This window comes from Melanotaenia boesemani, chromosome 15, assembly GCF_017639745.1.
Source record: "Melanotaenia boesemani isolate fMelBoe1 chromosome 15, fMelBoe1.pri, whole genome shotgun sequence".
Classification (NCBI taxonomy): Eukaryota; Metazoa; Chordata; class Actinopteri; order Atheriniformes; family Melanotaeniidae; genus Melanotaenia; species Melanotaenia boesemani.
Window position 1 is genome coordinate 13,682,805 of NC_055696.1, and position 21,106 is coordinate 13,703,910.

General features: G+C 38.6%; 2 protein-coding genes across 3 annotated transcripts; both read left to right on the top strand.

Annotated features, from left to right (window-relative positions):
* The first annotated feature begins 3,824 nt into the window (after positions 1–3,824).
* Positions 3,825–12,988, top strand: aldh3a2b (aldehyde dehydrogenase 3 family, member A2b). 2 transcript variants are annotated; one of them, XM_042008382.1, is made up of 11 exons: positions 3,825–3,958; positions 5,394–5,556; positions 6,781–7,012; positions 8,591–8,676; positions 8,920–9,128; positions 9,290–9,407; positions 9,559–9,700; positions 9,827–9,993; positions 10,071–10,170; positions 10,764–11,002; positions 12,205–12,988. In XM_042008382.1, the coding sequence occupies exons 2-11, from the start codon at positions 5,395–5,397 to the stop codon at positions 12,217–12,219; spliced, it is 1,470 nt and encodes a 489-aa protein (XP_041864316.1). In that variant the 5' UTR covers positions 3,825–3,958; position 5,394; the 3' UTR covers positions 12,220–12,988. The 2 variants fall into 2 exon arrangements, with proteins under 2 accessions (XP_041864316.1, XP_041864315.1); XM_042008381.1 differs by lacking the exon at positions 3,825–3,958 and having other exon boundaries at positions 5,379–5,556.
* Positions 12,989–13,814: 826 nt separating this feature from the next.
* On the top strand, positions 13,815–21,096 carry ca4c (carbonic anhydrase IV c). Its single transcript, XM_042008363.1, has 8 exons — positions 13,815–13,901; positions 16,751–16,795; positions 17,432–17,596; positions 17,701–17,846; positions 19,452–19,544; positions 19,640–19,706; positions 19,881–20,044; positions 20,337–21,096. The coding sequence occupies exons 1-8, from the start codon at positions 13,847–13,849 to the stop codon at positions 20,523–20,525; spliced, it is 924 nt and encodes a 307-aa protein (XP_041864297.1). The 5' UTR covers positions 13,815–13,846; the 3' UTR covers positions 20,526–21,096.
* Positions 21,097–21,106: the final 10 nt, after the last annotated feature.

The window sequence follows — 21,106 nt, forward strand, 5'->3', positions numbered from 1 at the left end:
TGAATCACATATCACATCTCCTTTTAACAACTTTCTGAGTCTGGGAACTGAAAATGAAATGTGTCACTATCCTTATTTCATATGGGCCTCATATATATATATATATATATATATATATATATATATATATATATATATATATATATATATATATATATATATATATATATATATATATATATATATATATATCAGACTAGTGCTTTCCAAATAAACATGCCATAACCAAGAAAAACTGTAAAATGCAGCATAAGTAGTAATTGTCAAATGCTATCTTTACCAAAAAGGGAATAACAATTTTCCTACATAAAACACTTTTAGCTGTTCTTAATTAGCTGTTTTAAGGACTAAATACAAAGATCTTTACAGTAAACATTTATATGATGTTATGTATATTAGGTGATAAAAGTCTTTGCCATTTTAAACTGAGAAACATTATAATGAACATTCTGTTGAACAGAGTAGTTAAAAGTGTTACTCACTCAATCATTACTTCTGAAAGACATTCTCTAAAAATACACATTTTCTTTGACATGATTGACATTTTGCCAGTTAATCCCTGAGAGATTCCACCATAACGTTTTATCTGACAGTTCATTTATTAAGCATATTTCAATGTTTATTTTAAAGCTGTTGTTGACTTCAAATTCAAAATGCAGGAAAGGAGGATGATCAGTTACTTTAAAAAAAATAATAAGAATGATAATGAACACAATGATCATACTGATAATTGGAGTTTCACATGTTGTCTCTGTACTATTTTTAGATAAACAACTTATTTGTTTAAATTGCAGTTTTCACAGCATCCTCAATGGAAAATTACATTATAAAATAATTGCTGATACAAAAGAGTTTTCATTTCACTTGCTTCAAAGAGAGAGAGGATGCTAATCTGACTTAGGTCAATTAAGCAAATATTTAAGTAATCTGAAACTTTTTTTAGTTGGATTTAGACTATTTAGATTCTCTTATTCTGTTTTTGTTTTTTGTTTTTTCCAGAATATTGAGTTTAAAATCACAGACACAATAACCCATTTTTATCAGTATAAAACTCCTGAGCATAAAAAAAAACACAATACACAAACTTTTCTTCCTTCTCTGTGTGAATACCTAATTTTATACCTAAAAAACTCAGGTGTGCATACAGACACACGCTAGTGTTCTGTGTCCACACTCCTCTCTAAAGGAATCAGCTTCGACACTTAGGTGTGAATGATGCTCTGCTCTCCTCTCCCTCGCTCACATCCTTTCTCCCTCCCACACAATACACAAACATCACTCCTCAACCTTGTGTTTGATATGGAAACTTTGTCCATATTTCCTGTCAGCCTGGGAGATTTTAGGGTGTAAATCCACATGCTGTGTAGCTGAGCCGGTTACTCCTCACCTTTGTCTCGTGCTGTGAAGGTGTTTTTGGATCAGCTTGGCTGTGGGTAAAAGGGAGCAAACTCTGCAAGAGAAGCAGGAGACATGACTCAGAGCCCCCCTAGCTGTCTGAATGACTACAGATCAGTAGCATTCACTCCAATCATTATGAAGCGCTTCAAGAGAGTGGTGCTGACTTACATTCAGAGCTGCCTACAAGACACACTGGACCCCCTGCAGTATGCCTGCCAGTCCAACAGGTCCACCTCAGATGCTATTGCTGCAGCCCTGCACATCTCCCTCTCCCACCTGGAGAAAAAAGACTCCTACATCAGGATGCTCTTTACTGACTACAGCCCGGCATTCAATATGGCCATCCCCCATAAGCTCACCCATAAAATGTTTTCCCTGCACTACACCCCATTCTCTCTGACTGGCTTCAGGACTTTCTGACTGGCAGGCCTCAGTCTGTCAGGATTTGGAACAGGACCTCAACCAGCATCATCACTAACACTGCCACACCACAGGGGTGTGTCCGCAGTCCCATCCTCTACACCCTGTTCACCCATGACTGTGTGGCCTCCCACAAGGACAACACTATCCTGAAGCTTGCAGACGACGCCACTGTAATAGGACGCATCACTAGCAAGGATGATGCAGCCTACAGGAGGGAGGTGGCCTCTCTGGTGACATGGTGTGAGGACAACAACCTCACCCTCAACACGGACAAGACCAAGAAGATGATAACGGATATGAGGAAGGAGAGAAACCCTCATCAACCACTGCTTATCTGCGGGCTGGAAATGGAGAGGGTGAGCAACTTTAAACATCTGGGGGTCCACATCAGCAAGGACCTCACCTGGACACTCAACAACACACAGCTGGTGAAGAGAGCTCATCAGCGGCTGTACTTCCTGGGGAGGAAGTTCGCCATGTCACTAAAGATGCCCAGAAACTTGTACAGCTGCGTCGTTGAGTCCATCCTGACCAGCAGCATCACCGTGTGGTACGGCAGCTCTACTGTCATGGACCGCAAACGCCTGCAGAGAGTGGTGAAGACTGCCTCCAGGATCACCAGGACTCCACTGCTCTCTCTGCAGAGAATCTACCAGCACAGAGCTCACAGGAGAGCTGCCTCCATCATCAAAGACCCTACCCACCCCCAGCATGGACTGTTCACTCTCCTCCCCTCAGGCAGGAGATAGAGGAGTCTGAAATGCAGGACAACCAGACTCAGAAACGTTTCTTTCCCTCAGTGATCAGACTCCTTAACAGCTGATAGGAGTCTGTAACAACGGCCTGTACGCTGCACACTGACTATTGTATTGTCAACCACAGTAACTGCAATAATGTTTACTGTTTATGTGTCTTATTACATATAATAGATATTGCACATGCATCTTACAGTCTACCTCATGATAGTTTTTTGCACAGCTAATCATTCATTGTTGAATGTGGCACAACAGTTTATGTAGCACACTACACATTTATGTACATAGAATATTTACTCAGAGTTTTTTTTAATCTTATCTTAACTTCTATCTATTTTTTCTAAGCTGTTTTTCTTCTATTTTATAATCTTTTATTGGCATTCAGTGTGGACAGCAAAGTTCAGAATTACTGTGCAAATTACAATAAACACTTTGAATCTTGAATCAGTGCTGCTGATGTCACATAATGAGTAGACATCATTGCTCAAGAGGGAAAAAATCTGCTGAACTGAGCTGAAATTCAAGACGACCACTATCACTTCAGCATAACTTTAAAAGAAAAAAAAAAGTGTGGAAGTAACTGTACTGCACAAAATGTCATATTCATATCACAGGGAAAGAATCCTGCAGTTTCTTAGATACTGACAGTAATCCAAGAAGTTGTCAATACCAGTTTTGTACAAACTGAAATGTGCACTCAGTTTACAGTATGTGGAAGAAAAACAAAGAAACAAGAAAAAAGTAGCTTTGCAAAAAAAGTTAAGTAGCCTAATGTGAATTCAAGCAAATGGTAAATAATAAATAAAATACACTATAATATAATATGAGTATATTATAGTGTATAAAATACAAAATTCTTTTAATTTAATTGAATAAGCCAGATGTAATTATATATAAACATGCCCAAACCAAGAAAAACTTAATATAAGTAGTAATAATCAAACTATAACTTCATCAAAAACAATATTCCCACATACAATGCTCTTAGCTGCTCTTAATGAGCTGTTTAAAGTGGTCTATGTTTCCTGGTTTTTGACACATAAGGTGAAAATGTGAATGGTTAATGTGAAAAGTATTGAACAAACTTCAGCATAAGCACTTCAGTAACAGTCAGGAACCATTTTACAACCGTTTACAAAAAAGACTGATAGCGTGGGACCTTTAATGGTAATTCACGACATCGTTTATGGGATCGGGTAGCCTGAGTCCTGCTGAAGCTGTAAACTAATCTCCACCAGGGCGGCTGTCCTGCCCCGAGTGGGTGGGACCTAACGGGGAAAGAGGTTGTTTGTGTGGCTGCTGTCATTGTTCAGCTTCTCCGCTACGGTGTCACCTCACCATCCAAACGGCGAAGGACAAAAGATCTTACTGAAATCTCAAAGGTAGGAGTTAAAAAAATGGTCACAACATGTGTGTTTTCTCTCTGCAGCTGGTGCAAGTCCGAAAAGTCGGACAAACAGCGATGTGGAAGTGGACCTAAAGACGATATCTGTAAAGAAATAAAGCCCAATAATACGCTTACAAGAACTATAAAAATAATAGGATCCTCCATATCGCAGACAGATCAGAAACTTGTTTCTCTGCAGGCTGTTATAAAATGGTAAAGATGCTATGAAGCAGCGCGTGAACCGGATGTTCTAGATGTGTGTATACACGCAGTGGATCATTACTGTACCTTTAAATGTGACCCAGAAGCTGTTATGTTATGGTTTGTTGCACTTACACCCATATAGCAGCTTATTCATTGTCTATAAACAAAGATAAGCTCAGACAAAAGCTGGAGAGACATTCAAACTGCATTACTGCATCATTGAAAGGTAATGAGTCGAGAACACTGCCTCCTTTCTATGAATGGCTTTTCTAAACTAATTGAAATATTATTAATCTCTTCATCTTTTGTGATAAATTCTCTACTATGTCACTGTATAACCTTTAGACTAGTTTAAAATGTGAAATCTACTCAATTTTCTTCAAACAAGATATCAAAATGACTGTTATCATTACTATTTGAGTCCGATACAGTTAATATAGATATTAATTACACTGTGAATTGCATATGTAGCTGTGTGGAGCAGATCTTGCAGACTGATTTGATTTTATCTGCACTAGCTTGTCATAACTCATTGCAGGTGTTTGCAGATCAAGTATGTGAAATTTTTAATGTCAGTCAATGTTGAAAATATTACATTGCACTAAACCTAAATATGGCCGAATGAATATATCAGTATGAATATGACTTAAACATGAAGCCGAATTAAATGGATAAAAACAAAATATTATAATTAATGGGTTATTACCTGTGGATAATGAAATATTGATAAAAACAATTAAATGTTAGGTTTGTGCAGCTTTAATTGCAATGAAAGTTTCCCATCATCAGCATTATCTGGCAGGATTATCAGCTCTGAGATGTTAGCTGGTTTCCTCTCGTGTGGTGAGAATGTGTGATTTTTGTGTGTTCTGTTCCCAATTCTGAACTTTGTGTTTTTGCTTTGTCACTAAGCATTTCTGTGCTGTGTTGACTGGGTTGAATGACATGATTCTCCTCATGCATGAGTCTAAATGATGTTCTGCAGAGGAATACTGAATATTTTTTTGTGTAGACGGCTTATGTTCCTCTGCAGATGGAAAAACCTCATGTACGACAATAATATGACGCTCAAGCTTTTTTTATTTTATTTTTTTTCGGAATGTTTCTGTACATGACAAACATGTTAATCAGCTTTCATTTTAGTAAAATAAATAAATAAACAAACAAAACAAAGCCACAGAGGTAGCTTCTTTGGAACCCATCATCTCTTTTTATCTGGTCCGCAGGATGTCCCGGGAGCAGCAGGCTGTGGCTCGTGCCAGGAAGGCCTTTGAAACAGGCAGGTCCAAACCTCTGGAGTACCGGATCCACCAGCTGAAGAACCTACAGCGGTTATTCACTGAGAGACAGAAAGAGATTTCAGATGCCATCAAGAAAGACCTCAATAAGGTGAGTGTTAAGTTCAAAGTGTAAAGTACATAAAGCCTGGTTAGTCAGGATTATCCTCAGCCAGTGGAAAGGTTTCCCTCAAATCACCTGGTTCCCTCGTTGGTCACTCTGTAACTAAAATATTTTAAGTACAAAAACCTTTCACATGGGTTCTTTAAGTACGCAGAGAACTTAAGGTGAAGACGTGAGTTTATTGGTGCAACAAATTTACGACTCATACCTGGTAACATTAAAGTTATCCAGAAAACCCTGTAGTTCTAAGAAATCACCCATTTCTTTAATTAAATAGATAAAACACTGGTCATCAAGTTTTTGCTCTTTCACATGGACATACCACGAGCAAAAACAAAATTCTGTGCAATCTCAGAAGCACAGATTCAACCAGAAATCAATCCTGAGGAACCAATCTCATCACTTCACAGGACGCGGCTAATGTGTCAAAGCTATGATGAGCCAATGAACCAGGTTTAGACACTATTTTCAAAAGCTGCTGCTGGGGCTCTTCACAGGGCTTCACTGTTCTCTGGATAACATTTCTAAAAACACCAGTCGTGGGTGTTTTTGCTTCAACAAATCCTGCTCAGTTTCCTGAATCTGAGCAGGTTATACTTTCTTTCTTATTTTCTTGCTGTATGTATGTTTCTTGGATTCCTTTTCCATGTTTTCCATCTCTAATCTCTTCAGCCTGTCTGTTGCACGCCCATTGCCCTTAGCTACCAGCTGACCCTTCTCTCACCAACTCCTCCCCCGCCAACTCCTCTGAACTATCTAGCATGCAAGTTTTTTTCGTCAGAGCCTGCATCTATTGGCCTCAAAAATCCCATCACTAAAGTTTCTATGAAAAAGTCATGTGTGGTTTAAGTCTGCAACATCAAAGTCAAACTTTGGCGTGGTAACCTGACGCTGGTGTTTGTTAACTTGGCCTATTTGAAGAGTATTTAAGCAGAGCTGGGGGTTGGCAGGGCTAATTTGCATATTAACTGAACTGTGCATATTAAATGAGGTACAGGTGTGAAGACACAAAGCTTCAGGGGTTATTGTCTTTTAAATAAACTTTTGTTGCTCCTTGTTGTCCACCAAGCTACACATAATCAGTACTGTAGTCAGTTCTCTCAGAATATCTAATATTTTTTTCAATAATTGTCTTTAGGCGCAGTAAGGAATTAATGTCTTCTATAGATCTCTAAGCTACATCCAGTCTAACATTGTTATCTTCTTCATCAGAGTGAGGTGGGAACGCAGCTGTATGAGACTCTGGGTTTGGAAGGAGAGATTGGCCTGGCCATCAGGAAGCTGAAGGAGTGGGCAGCCCCCCGGTCCGTGGAGAAGAACCTACTGACCCTCTCGGACACGGTATACATCCGTCCTGAGCCGCTGGGGGTGGTGCTGATCATCGGGGCCTGGAACTATCCTTGGGCTGTCACAATCCAGCCGCTCGTTGGAGCCATTGCTGCTGGTACTGTACCATGCTGGGTGTGTGTGGGGTGGGTGAAAGGGCAGGGTGTGAGGCAATAAAGTTGACATTTATATCTGATTTCAGCAACACTGTCCAATATGAGATTTCTGCCTTGTGTTCACCAAACATGCACAGTCTTTTAGTAAGTTAAGAGATACTCCGACAACTCCAGTACTGTGTAACTTTCTGTAGATCTGTTTGCAGACATCTAAAAAACATGGCACCTCACATAAAAGAGACCTTGGTATCCAGTCTTAGTGGCTATGTCTGATTCTTCTTTAAGTTTTCAGGCTGATTGAGTCTGTGATCATATGTCTTGTGATCATAACCACACCAGTTCCCCTTTTTGTCAAGGCATCACCAAATGCTTGTGTTTTCTTCCAGCTTACGTGTTAAGTGGATCAAAGGTTACTCTGTGAACTTGATACCACAGTCATGAGAGCAAAGTATAGCGATTAACAAAATGGTCTCAGAAAAAAAAAAGCAAAAATTAGAGGACTTATAATTTTGTATCGTGTATTGCACAGGTGGAAATGCATGTTACCCCAAAGTAATGAGTCATTAATGAATAATTCATTTCTGTCTCAAAGGCAGCTCTTTGTTAGTGCAGAGGCTTGAAATGAAATATTTTGGCTCAATTCTGACCTCTTCGTGGTACAAACCTTAGTGTGGATAGTTGTTCAGCAGTAAGTTTAACACATAATACATATTAGTGAAAGGAGAATGGCTGCAGCTGCTGGTTTGTAATTCCTTTGAGAAAGATCTGTTTAGACTGAAACACTCCAGGCCAGAGGAATGAGCTCTGCAGCAAATATTGGCACAGCATGGACTTTGTGCTTTGCTTTGACAATATCAGATCGTTGCTTGTGTCAGTCCAGTGGGTCATAAGTCTTTGATAAAACTATGCATGATACAGATCATAAAATAAAAAGATTTAGGTTAAAAGTCAGTGCCAGCAGCATTTTTATTTATCCTTTATTTGCACATTCGAGCATTTTAGATATTCAGACACGTTTTTTAAGCTTCAGGCGTTTAGTCAGTGAAACAAATGAACTGTAAGGCTTGCTGGGATTATTTCATAATGACTTTATTCATATTTGGTCTCATATCAGCAGAGACATCCTGACTAATCTCTGTAAAGCAGATAATCACAAATCACTAACTAGGCATTATGTAATAAGCAGGTAAAACGTCTTGAATTTACATTTTTATAACAGCTGTTTGGAAGTATCATATAAATTTTAATAGCAAGTTGGGTCTAACTTTGTTTTTTCTCTTCAGAGACAAGCCTTTACACAGTTACATAAAGTAAAAACAGTCTTTATAGAAATCCATAAAACAGGAAACAGAGTTTTCCTAATGGTAAAAAACTGATACATAAATGCTTTAATGTTTTATTTTACTAAATTATATTCCTCTGCCCTTTTAAATTTTAATTATACACCTCCTCTTGCTTAAGTTTGTGGCTGACTCACCTGATAAACAACATGGAACATTGTTGCAAATAATATTTTGCACTTTCTGGGTGTGTCTGTCTCCTCATATACTCACTGTTGCAATTTGTGTTTACCTTTCCAGGTAATGCAGCTGTGGTGAAGCCCTCAGAGATCTGTATTCACACTGCAAAAGTCATGGAAGACCTGCTACCTCTTTATATTGACAAAGTAAGCATGGGTTAAGTTTGAAAACCCACCAAGTTTAGTTTATGAGCTGTGTTTACAGTCTATGTGGTTGTAAAAAAAAAAAAAAAAAAAAAAAAATCCAATTTTACTTTAAAAACTTTAAAGTGGCACCAATGCAAAGGCTCATAACCACACCAAACGTAATGAAATAAAAGGGAGAAGCTTTAACTGAAACCTCTTCTTGTGCTCCATATTTTAACTCTGTGTCCCCTGATTGTGTGTCAGGAGCTTTATCCTGTAGTGACCGGAGGAGTGCCAGAGACCCAGGAGCTGTTGCGAGAGAAGTTCGATCACATCTTCTACACCGGCAACAGCATGGTGGGTAAAGTGATCATGGAGGCTGCTGCCAAACACCTGACACCTGTCACCCTGGAGCTGGGTGGAAAAAGCCCCTGCTACATCGACAAGAACTGTGACATCAGCGTAGCCTGCAGGTCAGAGTCGTATTTGGTATCACTTTAACTCTTTATCACTCTCATGTAATATTTTCATGTTTTTGTTTTGTTGTGTGTGTGTGTTTTTAAGTCCAATTGTTGTTTATACTGCGTCTGCTCTTTGCTGACACCTTTATGTTAACTGGTACACTGCTGTGCAGGCGAATCACCTGGGGAAAGTATACGAACTGCGGTCAGACCTGCATCGCCCCCGACTACATCCTTTGTGATCCCAGCATCCAGGACCGGGTCATTGAAGAGGTCAAGAAGTCCACCAAGGTATTAAAGACTTGAAACACAACTAAGGAAAAGTTCTCAAACAATTAATCTATTGTAAAGATTTGTTGTGAAATACGACAACAATGATTAATTACTGAAACTTTTGGTGTCAGAAAGTGCTTTATTTTTATGCTTGCAATGATTTTTGCAGGATTTCTACACAGACAACCCAAAAACCTGCCCTGACTATGGACGCATTATCAACCAGCGCCACTTCAAGAGGATCATGACCATGTTGGAGGACAGCACCGTTGCCGCAGGAGGCGACAACGATGAGTCAAACTGCTATATTGGTAAAACATCTACTAACCATCAGATTTTTACATGAAAATCAGGAATCCTTCCCCTAAGGAGATTTTCTTTAAGGTTTTGTTTCAGGTAATTACAGCTGTTGGGGGTAAACAGTGTTTTGTGTTTAGCCCCCACAGTTCTGCGGGATGTGAAGCCTGAGGCAAAGGTGATGCAGGAGGAGATATTTGGACCTGTGCTTCCTATCTTGCCTGTCAGTAGCTTGGACGAAGCAATAAAGTTCATCAACAAGAGAGAGAAACCTCTGGCCCTGTACGTCTTCTCACCAGATGAAAAGGTCTGCTCACAACAAAGTAACAGATGGAGACCAGCATTTAGATTCAGTCCTGGCTAATGTGAATTTTCTCTCTGAAGGTGATCAACAGAATGAGAGACGAGACATCCAGTGGAGGATTCCTGGCCAATGACTGTCTTGTTCACTTTTCTGTCAGCTCGCTGCCTTTTGGAGGAGTGGGTGAGTACATGTTGCTACAAACAAGATAATGTTTTTATTTTCTTTTGTTCTTTTCTCATTTAGGAGCTGAGGTGTGAATAAGTAAACCTGCATGTCATGTATTTTGAAGTTGAAAGTGTTAGGGTGCCCTCTAGTGTGGTGTTGTGGAAAGATACAGCTTTTAATATTGGCACATATGTTTATGGTTAAATGATGGTTTCAAAAGCATGACGCTCAGTTGTTTGCATAAACATGTGGCTTGAGGAGACTAAACAGTCCGATTTACTTTTAAGCCCAGTCAGTACAAATAACGGATATAATGCATCCCTGATAAAGAATAGCTGATTTTTCAGACTGCTTTCGTTCCTCTGAAACATCCGGTTTTGGTATGTTTTTAGCTCAAGAAGCACTCCAATGCTTCAAAGGATTTTTAGACAATGCAAAAAGAAACTTTTAAGAGGGAACAAAAAAGAACAAGCTGGTCTTATTGGGTACTAATCGTGCTACTGGAGCATATTCATAGTGACAGTGACTTTTTGTTCATTGTTATAGGTTATTTTGATTCAAAAGCATTTAAGTTGACGTTTTTTCTTCCTGCTATATTTCACGTGCAGGAAACAGCGGTATGGGCTGCTACCACGGCAAGTACGGCTTTGACCAGCTGAGCCATCTGCGTGGCTGTCTCATTAAAAAGTTGAAAATGGAGGGGGTTAACGACATGCGCTATCCACCTCACACACCCAAGAAACTGGGCTGGGCACGCTTCTTCATCCTGAAGACTATGGACCTGGGCTGGATGGGCCGAATGGCGCTTTTGGCTGTGCTGGCTGTGGTGGCTGCTGTTATGCTGCAGGTGAGTAAAACTGATAACTGAGAGCAAGGTGTGATAAGGTTAATCTCTATCAGCCAGTTACAGCAGAATTATTTAGACTTTCTTCAAGTTATAACCAGACTAAGAGAAAACCCTGCCTCAACAGGCTTCCAGCAATAAACAGCTTTCCCTTAAAAATGGCATAAAAAAACAAAAAGAAAGTAAATCTTACCACACGTAAAAGAACATAACTCCTAAATGAACAAAACAAGAGCAAAAAGAATAAAAAAATGCCTCCAACTCCCTTTGATTTACACCACCGCAAGAGGAAAGCATGTTGTTATGTTAATGTGTGTCCCAGTTTAGCTCCTCCAGGAGGGGATGTAAAAGAGATGAAATGGGCTGAAAAGGCCAACTAAGAAATCTTTGGTTTCCTTGCACCAGCTAAAATGTGTGTTACGTGTTCAGGCATGGGATTTGTATGTCACACCACTTGATGAATCCTCCACATAGGATACTCACATTTTCTTACCCTGAGCTCCTTCAGAAGCCTCCCCAGTCTTCACTTCATTCCAAGCCACGGAAAGAGACACGGCATGAGAAAGCACATTATGCTTGTAGGATGAAAAGCTCCCAGTGGGAGGCTGGAACCAGTCAGCATCTTCAAACTACAAAGATACACACAAAGTCCTTCACTCGACTCATAAGCCAAACACAGTTACACAACAGCAAGCTCGCCAAAGAAAATGTGCTTTTTGTGATGTCTACTCATTTGCTTTTATTTCTAATCAAAAAGCCATTTTGTTCAATGAAATATAACATCCCCAAACTTTACACAGCCTCATGCTCTTTTCATCTACAAGTGTTTGTGTTCCCAGTAAATAAAGCAAAGAATAAGTAAACACTGAACAGGCTGTGAAAAACTCAGCTAAAGCTCTATTAATTTGATTCAACACATGATTTCATGCAGCTTATAGAATTTCCAGAGTGGGACGGGCTAAATGCTAACAAGCTAAATATCCGATAGCTACTTTCTAGCGTATTTTTGTTTCATACTATTTACGTAATAGAGAAAACTACCTGGGAGTCTACACAGATGCAGAATTTTATGCACTACTGGGCAAAACATCCCAGGTTACTGCCAAGATTCTTTTCCAAGATGATTGCCAAGCAGTATGAATGCATAGTGAGAGAGAAATGAAATAAAAGCCTTTGATTTAACTGAGATTTATTTCTTTTTCCAGAGATATTTCCAATAATGACACATCACGAAGTCTGCTATCTTCTTCACTCTACCAGAGAGGACATAGAGCAAAAAGAATCTCATAACAAGTCATAGGAAATCAAATCAGTATCCGCAACAATAAACAGGAAGTTTTCAGTGTTGCCTTAATCCCTTTAACACTTTAGTTTTGATAACAGAAATGAAGTGTCATGGAGCTCATTGTAGGAAACAGCTTATTATCATGTAGGGAATTATTTATTCTCATGTATGGCTCTTATATTTGTATTGATCAGCACGATGTTCCCTTATAACTTGTTAGATCAAGTTTGCATGATTCACAAAGATTTTTAAGCACGCTTTATCACAAACAAACTGAAGATTCTAGTTTTTATGAAGCAACTGAATGTGTTTTGGTGTACTGTAGGATTGTACAGTATGATGCCAGGTTTAAGGAACAATAAATGTTTACATGAAGGACCGGAAAAATTTCCCATTTTGTGTCAGATATGGTTTAGCCGTTAACTTGACATTGGTTTGATAATATCTGCACAATGCAGGTTTTTTTTTCTTTTTTCTTTTGTCTTCAGTTCATCAAAATAGGATCATGTGAAGGATGTTTTTTTGTTTTTTTTGAGTCTCCCTAGAGCACCAAATGCCTCTAACAAATGTACGTTCCTAGAAATTGTTTTGTGATCTGTTTAAAGCAAATCCCACATAAACATTTCAAGACTTTGTAATTAACAAGTAGAAATACATTGCATGTCTTTTAAAATATTAAAATCTATAATAAAAATATATTCTTACTTGTGCAAGTATCTGAATTTTATTATTTGCTGTTACATTATGCATATTTTTAATGTACATCTTGTCTCTAAAACAAGTATATATATACACACACACACACACACACATATATATATATATATATATATATATATATATATATAGCTTGTGTGTGGGTGTGTGTATGAATAGATACATACACACAGTCACAAATAGATCAACAACCCCTGTAAAGGAATGGTCCTGCAGGTGGTGGCCACAGACCATCTTCCTGTCTTTTTCCTTTCTGCCTGATTTTTTTTTTTTTTTTTTTTTTTTTGTCACGTTTGCATTTTGCCAGTGCCCTCACTGCTAGAGGTAACCTGAGGTGGTGTTTGCAACCCACAGAAGTTGCTGAGGTAGTGCAATTACATATTAAGCACATGTGACAGACGTGAATTATACACTGAGTCTGGAGATGCCGTGGAAAACATTCTGCTGCCTGCGACATCCTCCAGCATGACTGGTTCGGCAGTGGGTTCAGTGGTACCTGGGTTCCTTCTAATGCATGACAATGTTGTGGGGAAAATAACACCTTTTTAAATGTTTGTGACAAATTTAATGAGATAGCAAGGTTCTGACTATTGGAGAAAGAGGAGACTGGATTACAGACACTCAGCTGACCATAATGTCTGATTTTACCACCAGGTGTCTGTCTTTTCTCTTTCATACACCAGGCAAATGTTCAAAGCTACTTCTTCCTTGTTATTTGACTGATACACACACACACCTTTTGTAAAACTCATGACCACCCCCTGCTCTCAAATGCTGCTGAGTGGCATGTGAAGGCAACAGACAGTACATGAGGAGCTTCTTTCGTCCTTGCTCTGGTCCCGATCATGGGGTTTTCTCTCTACCTCCTGACTCTGATTCCTCTTCTCTCTCAGTGCACAGGTAAGCCATGCATACATGTTTCAGTATCTGGACAATTACTGTAAAACTGCAGGGTGTAAGGTTGTTTACTCTGTATTTATTCCAATAATTTTGTTTTTCTGACTAAATTTTTAAACAAAAATGGTAAGCAAAATATGTATATGTATGTAACCGATAAACGTTACCAAACAAAATATAATGAAAATTATTTGCATTATGCTAATTTCCTGTACTCTTTTTTTTTTTTTTGGTGGATAAAATGTCCAACATAAAAGACAAAAAAAATACTTTTAGATGTGAAAAAAAATCATTATGAGTCAAGGTAATGACAAAGTGCAAAAACATTAAATTAACATAATTTAAGAAGATATAAAACTGTCAGTTCTTCTATCCAAGAAGATGGAATTGCAAACAACAAAAAGTTTTAATATTTCATCTTAAAAATTGTTCATCTGGATAGTTGCAGGTAACTTTAATCAATTAATCCATCATGCAATAGGTTGTCACAAGAAAAGAGTCACAAAGTCTGCAAACCAGCTCTTCAGTTTCACCTGCAAAGACACCACAATGATAAAAGTCATTGTAGAAAAGAAGCAACTTCTCTGTTAACTGAACAGCATTTTTTGTGGCTTGTGAGTTTAACTTATCATCTGTTAGAGAACCTGTTGCTGTGTTTTTAAAAATCTAAACCTCTTTAAAGACTAAAATAGTTTGTATTCACTGATTTATGAGACAAACTCTTCATGTAAAATGGTTAGAAAGGGTTAAAAAGAAAAATAAAGGAATCAAAAGAAAACACAGTGAAGCTGATGGTTGATGAGTGGATTGTCTTTTTACTTACACCTCAGTCTAACACGGGTGTATGAGCCAGGTGGAGTAAAGCCAGCCCCCACCTGTGTATTGTTCTCACCTGGTGAGAACTGCAGTCCCCTGTTAAAAGAAAAGCATTGTGGGACGCAGCCGAGTTAATCTGTGTTTCTATATTAGCTAAAAGGTTCTCTACAGCAGCTTTCATTCCCACCGCAGAGTCAGACACCGGAGTTTCATTCACATCAGCAACACAATATGCAAACACTAAATGACTTAATCAGCACCTGACGGGGGGGAGGTGTTTGTCGCAGAGGTGTGGAGGAAGAGGAGGAGTTGGATATCCACTTTACACTGAATGCAATCAGTGTAATAACTGCTCCTTCCCAACACAAAGAGCAAAATCAGCCATAAACTCATCATAAGAAGAAATGGCATAAAAAGGATAACAGCTTTTTCTCACTGAAGACTTTTAAAACAAGAGTAACATCTTAATTCACCTTGCTCGTTCGTCATCGCCTTCATCTTGCTGAGATAATCAGACAGTGAATTGCAACTTCAATGCTTATGTGAAGCAATGAGAATTTTTTTACAACCCAAATTCCCAAAAACGTGTGACACTGTGCAAATTATGAATAAAAAAAGAATGTCAGAAATTGCTAATTTTATAAATCTATATTTTACTCCCAATAAAACATAAACAACATATCAGATTTTTACCTTTGCATGGACAATGTTAACTCATTTTGAGTTTGAGAGTGTGTAGCATTACTTCTTTTAACAACTGTCTGGGAAGTAAGGAGACCAGTTGCTGGAGTTTTAGGAGAGGAATGTTGTCTCATCCTGATCTGATGCAGGATTTTAGCTGCTCAACAGCTTTTTTGTTTCATGATGCTCCAAATGTTTTCTATTGGTGGGAGGTCTGGACTGCAGGCAGACCAGCTCAGCACCTGGACTCTTCTCCTGCAACGTCATGCTACTGGGATGGATGGAGTATTAGCATTGTGTTAATTAAATGTGCAAAATTTCTGAATTCCTTTGCTCTAAATCCTCAATGCATTTTCAGCATTGATGCCTCAGGGTCTCAGTTTTAACATCTGATATGTTTATAGTCTATCAGGACTCAAATATGGGTTTATGAGAAGTGCTTATTAGTGCATTTAGTCCCAATTTTTTTTTTAATTGGGGTTTCACTTTTAAAAGACTAGATTTGACACAAAAAGCATTTTTATCTGAGGACTAATGATGGAAGATTTCATCTGTGGTACAGCCACAAGAAAAAATCAATAAATAAATGTGGCAGTAAACTTTCTAAATCAGACGTTTTTGTGTGAAGCAGGCCTCTTCGTGGGGGCTCCTCACAGTTTCAGGGTAGGCTCATTGTGCAGATTAGAGAAAAATAATAAATCTACTTTAGTTATTTAAATAATAACTTAAATGTTTGTAATAAGGTTAAAAAGTTTAGAAACTGACTGGGTGTACAAAGTGAGAACTAAGAAATATAATGGTCAGACCATTCATGTGTCATGTTAAACAGCTATTTCTGGTTACCTTAGCTTACCTGCAAAGTGTGATATTTAAGTAATGATCCAATAGGCTGCCAGGAATTAAGCAAAAATGAAACGATGATGTGAGTGTGTTGTCTTTTTTTTCCAAGCTGATGGCCAGTTTAACGTTTCAGGCTTTAAGGCAGAAGGTCAATGAGCTTGTCCTGTTACTGTTATACACCATGTATTTATCATCAGTGAGAATTTAGTATTTTATGTTTTCAGGGATTATACTCAACTGAGAGTAAACAATAGAGTTGTTAGTGTTTGACCTCTCAAAGTTCAGCTGCAGAAAAAAAAAACCACATTAGCAGATCAGCTCGTAAGGCTGCTGACAGAGAAAAACACTGCAGAGCTCTAATGGAGCATGAAAGTCAGCTCAATTAATACTCATTTATTAACTTTAGAAAGTCTGCTTGTTTAGCACAATAAAAAACAGTTGTGAGCATAAACATGCTGCAGTTAAAGCACTGTTTTTAAGTGTGGATCTGAACTGAATGCTATTTTTTTCCCCAGCTCAGTGGTGTTACCAGAGCCAGTACTGTGATGAAACCTGCAAAGGTAAGACCAGGTGGAAAGACTGCTGGGAATTTTTAGAGATAAAGGAAAGCAGGAAAGCGTCTGAAAATTAATATTAAACTTAGTAACTTTTGGCCTTTTAACCCAGTTTATGTATGTAACCCATAAATATTAAACTTACTGTCACCACGGCAACCTCATCTGCCACTCAGAACTCATAGTTAATGGACAGCAGTCTCTCACCATTCCAGTTACAAATACAGATTAATTAAACCTAAACATTTTAGCTTTTAGCACTTAAGAAGAGACAAAGAGCGAGTTTCAACATTTCCAGTGCAATGTCTCTGGAATTTGTCTGTTTTACTATGGAATTTCCCTAAAGGTCTTTTTAAAGTTGATTTATTGGCAGATAATTTTGTCCATGCACAGTGAAGGACAGTTCAAGTCATAGCAGGTCAAAGAGTGCAGAATAAATGCCTCTAAATCAAACACAAAATCTGAATATACAGGTGTTTATTCACAGTAGGAACAACAGTACAAGCAGAAGCAGTTATCCGACAGTGAAGTGTAATGACTTCAAAACTGGCAGTGCAAATTTTTTTTTAAAATACGAGAGGGTTTTGTAAGACAGCACTACTTGTGAGGCATAAAATCTATAGTTGTGTTTGTGTTCTTTAGACCCAAACCACTGGGCAACTCAGTTTCCCCGCTGTGGAGGCTTACGGCAGTCACCAATCAACATTGTCACCAGCAAAGTGCGCATCAACACCGCCCTGCCACCTTTTAACTTCATTGGTCACACTGACATAATCAACATCACAGTGGAAAACAAAGGACATTCTGGTAATGAAAAATATATTTTATCAGTTTTCTTCCCCTCCAGACCAGTTCTTTAAAACATGCAAAGTATTGGATTTGTTCAGACTGACAGTCTCTCTTCTCTGTAGCTCACTTTGTTTTGCCACAGTCAGTTAGACTGACTGGAGGAGCTCTGCCGGGTCATTACAGAGCTGCCCAGTTTCACTTCCACTGGGGTGGGAACGGGAGACCAGGATCAGAGCACACCATCGATGGAGAGAGATTCCCCATGGAGGTACAGAAGCCAATGACTAACATGTGACTGTGGAATAAAAAATTATTACTTTCACAAGGCTAACCAGTGAAAGTATATAATTTCTGTCAGATATCTGATATTTGTTAAGTTTACTAGATTTTATATCTACACTGTTAGAGGGGGCAGGCTGCACGGTGGTGTTGTGGTTAGCACCGCATCCTCACAGCAAGTAGGTCGCTGGTTCAGGGGGAGGTTCGAACAGTGGCTTTTCTGGGTGGAGTCTATAATGTTCTCCTTGTATATGCGTGGGTTCTCTCTGGGTACTTAGGCTTCCTTCCACCATCCAAAAGCAGGCATGCTAGGTTAACTGATCTCTAAATTCTCCCTAGAAGCGAGCATGAGTGGTTGTCTCACTGGGTTGGACCTGCAATGGACTGGCAACCTGTCCAAGGTGTATCCTGCCTCTCGCCTACTAATTTTTGGAATAGGCTCCAGCTTTCTCATGATCCTGAATTGGAATAATCGGTAGAGGAGAAAAAAAAAAAAAATCACAGTGGCTCCAGTATACACTACCGTTCAAAAGTTTGGGGTCACTTTGCCATGGGATTCAATAGGGAAGTGACCCCAAACTTTTGAACGGTAGTGTACATGCAAATCTTCACTTGGTAGAAGTATTAATATAAATATATCCAGATCCAGTAGAAATATGTAAAGATTTTGTTGTAAACTATCATCTTAAATACTGAACACCACTGGTCATATATCAGTTTGACTTTTGTTGTAGAAAAAATTACCAAGACTCTGGAATGAGTAAAAGTATATAAGGTTGATTTAAAGGAGAAGTATTGAATAAACTTGCAAGTAATGAGAGTGGTCGTCCTGACTCGAATGAAGTCGGGAGAGATTCATCAGAGAAAAACTGTTTTATTCAGCTGGTCCCCAGCTGAAGGTCAAACAGCAAAATAATAAATGAGGAATAGAAGACTGAGTGGCGCCACTTTCTTCCAGTTTTCAGACAAAGCCCCCATACCACAACAAGCTGATATCCCAAACAACTATTGCTATCTAGCAGATGCAAAAACCAGTCTCAACTCTGCCATATCAGAGCTCTGGGAAGAAAGTGTCTGACCTCACACACAATGAAAATGAAATGAAATGAAAAATACTTTATTAATCCCTTTGCAGGGAAATTCATGAAAACTGTAACTTCAGTATTCTGTAAAATGAGAACACACAATATGAAAACGTAAAAGTGAATGAATTAACAATATTAAATTAATAAAGAAAACTGAATATACATGTGATTATTATATGAATATATATGAGTAATTACCAGATGCAGCAAAATTTCTTTCACACTTTTTTTTCTGCCTCAGCACTGCAACAGAACAGCAAACACAAAACAAATACCTGATGATAAAGAAGTAAATATTAATATGTTTTACCAACAGATTTGCATCTTTTGTATTTACTTGGATATTTCATAGAAAAAGTAATCCAAAAATTGAGTCCTTCTGTTATTAATGTAAGACTAAATGCAATCATGGTGCTGTAAATGTTTTAACACAGTTTTGTGCATTTTACATAATAAAAACTCTTGTATACTCCTGTATACTTTAACTAATTCTACTTCTCTCTATCCAGCTGCACATCGTCCACATCAAGGAGCCGTATGGCTCCATGGCAGAAGCAGAACATGACACGGCAGGTATAGCTCTGCTTGCCTTCCTGTTCGAGGTAATACACCTGGATGTTTTCATCTTCATCTCCATATTAAAAGAAAAATTAACATTAAAGAGGGTGCCATATTGCTGATGCTGTCCTCGTTACAGGAAACAACAGATAATAATCCCAATATGGACGCAGTAATAGCTGCTCTGGGCCAAGTACCAAACAATGGTATGGGTTTTTTTCTAGTATAAACAACATAAACAGATGTAAATAAACATGAAGCACAAAATTAGCAAAAAGAATTACCAAAAAGAGACAAGTTGTTGTGTTATGTTGTGTCAATGCTTGAGTTTTAAATCTCACTTTGCATTCTCTGGTTTTTATTTTCCTTGCTGTGTCAAGGCAGCAGCACAGTGATCCCAAACTTTCGCCTTAGCGACATTATCCCAGCTGCCAAGGACCTTCACAGTTACTACCGCTACGTGGGCTCCATGACAACTCCCGGATGTGAGCAGGCAGTTGCATGGACTTTGTTTCACAGGACACTGTCCATCAGTGGTCGACAGGTGAGCAAGCTCTGAACTTCTTACAATGAGTTTGTATATACAAGCCTTGGAAAACATGTAAATTATTCATAACATTAAGTCTACATGTTTAAAAAAGTGTTTCTTGGACATACACATCTGTGCCACTAAAATGTCTCTGAAGTCTCTTGTCGTAATTTCCACATTGAATGTCCTGAAGACTGGTGATGGTACTTTTGATAGGAAAAATAATACTTTCTTTGCTAATTTTCCTTATGAAATAAAAATCTCTTAAACGTCCCAGCCAGTAATGCTTTTTTTTAATCCTCTACAGCTGGAGACAATAGTCAACCAGTGTCGATTTTGGACAGGACTGCCTATGACAGACATCTTCAGACCCACACAGCCTCTGGATGGCAGGGTTGTGTATTGCTCCAAGTCTGGTACAGCTCAGAGGAGTGTGATCAATTTGCAGTTATGTATTTTCTCAGTTGTGCTCATGACAAAGGCTCTGATACACTAACCCACCACATGAAAACACCTGGTTAGACTAACAAAGGCAAAGCAACTCTGATGAAATATCGGCACACTTGTACAGAGCCTTCAAAGCATCACAGTGGGAATTAGTTTATCTTTAGGTCCAATTTCACCTCCAGTCTTTTTCAGTCAGCTGCTTTGCCAGCTACAGGTTTAGTACAAATTAAAAATTGCTATGACGCATATATAATATAACCCAGCCTTCCTCTGTGGATCAGAGGTAATACTTCTGTAAAAATTGTAAAGATTCCCACTGTTATCCATTGAGGGCCTATAGCTGCTGTTTTGTGTTCAAGCTACACATTATTCAAGATGAATGGACATTTTCCCCGTGTTTTCCCTGACATATAACCAGACATGAAGATGTCATTTTGGGCCAGAGTAGCATCCCGTCTGAGAACATGGTGGTGTTTGTACTGCCCAGTGCTTTGATTCAGACTGAAGCAAAGCTCCACCAGATAGACAGCCATGACATCTCATGATCTTAAGCTGTTTACACACATGTAAGAACACGTTGGTCCAAAACAAATTTGCTCTGCATTTTCTTTTATTGTTTTCAATTTATTC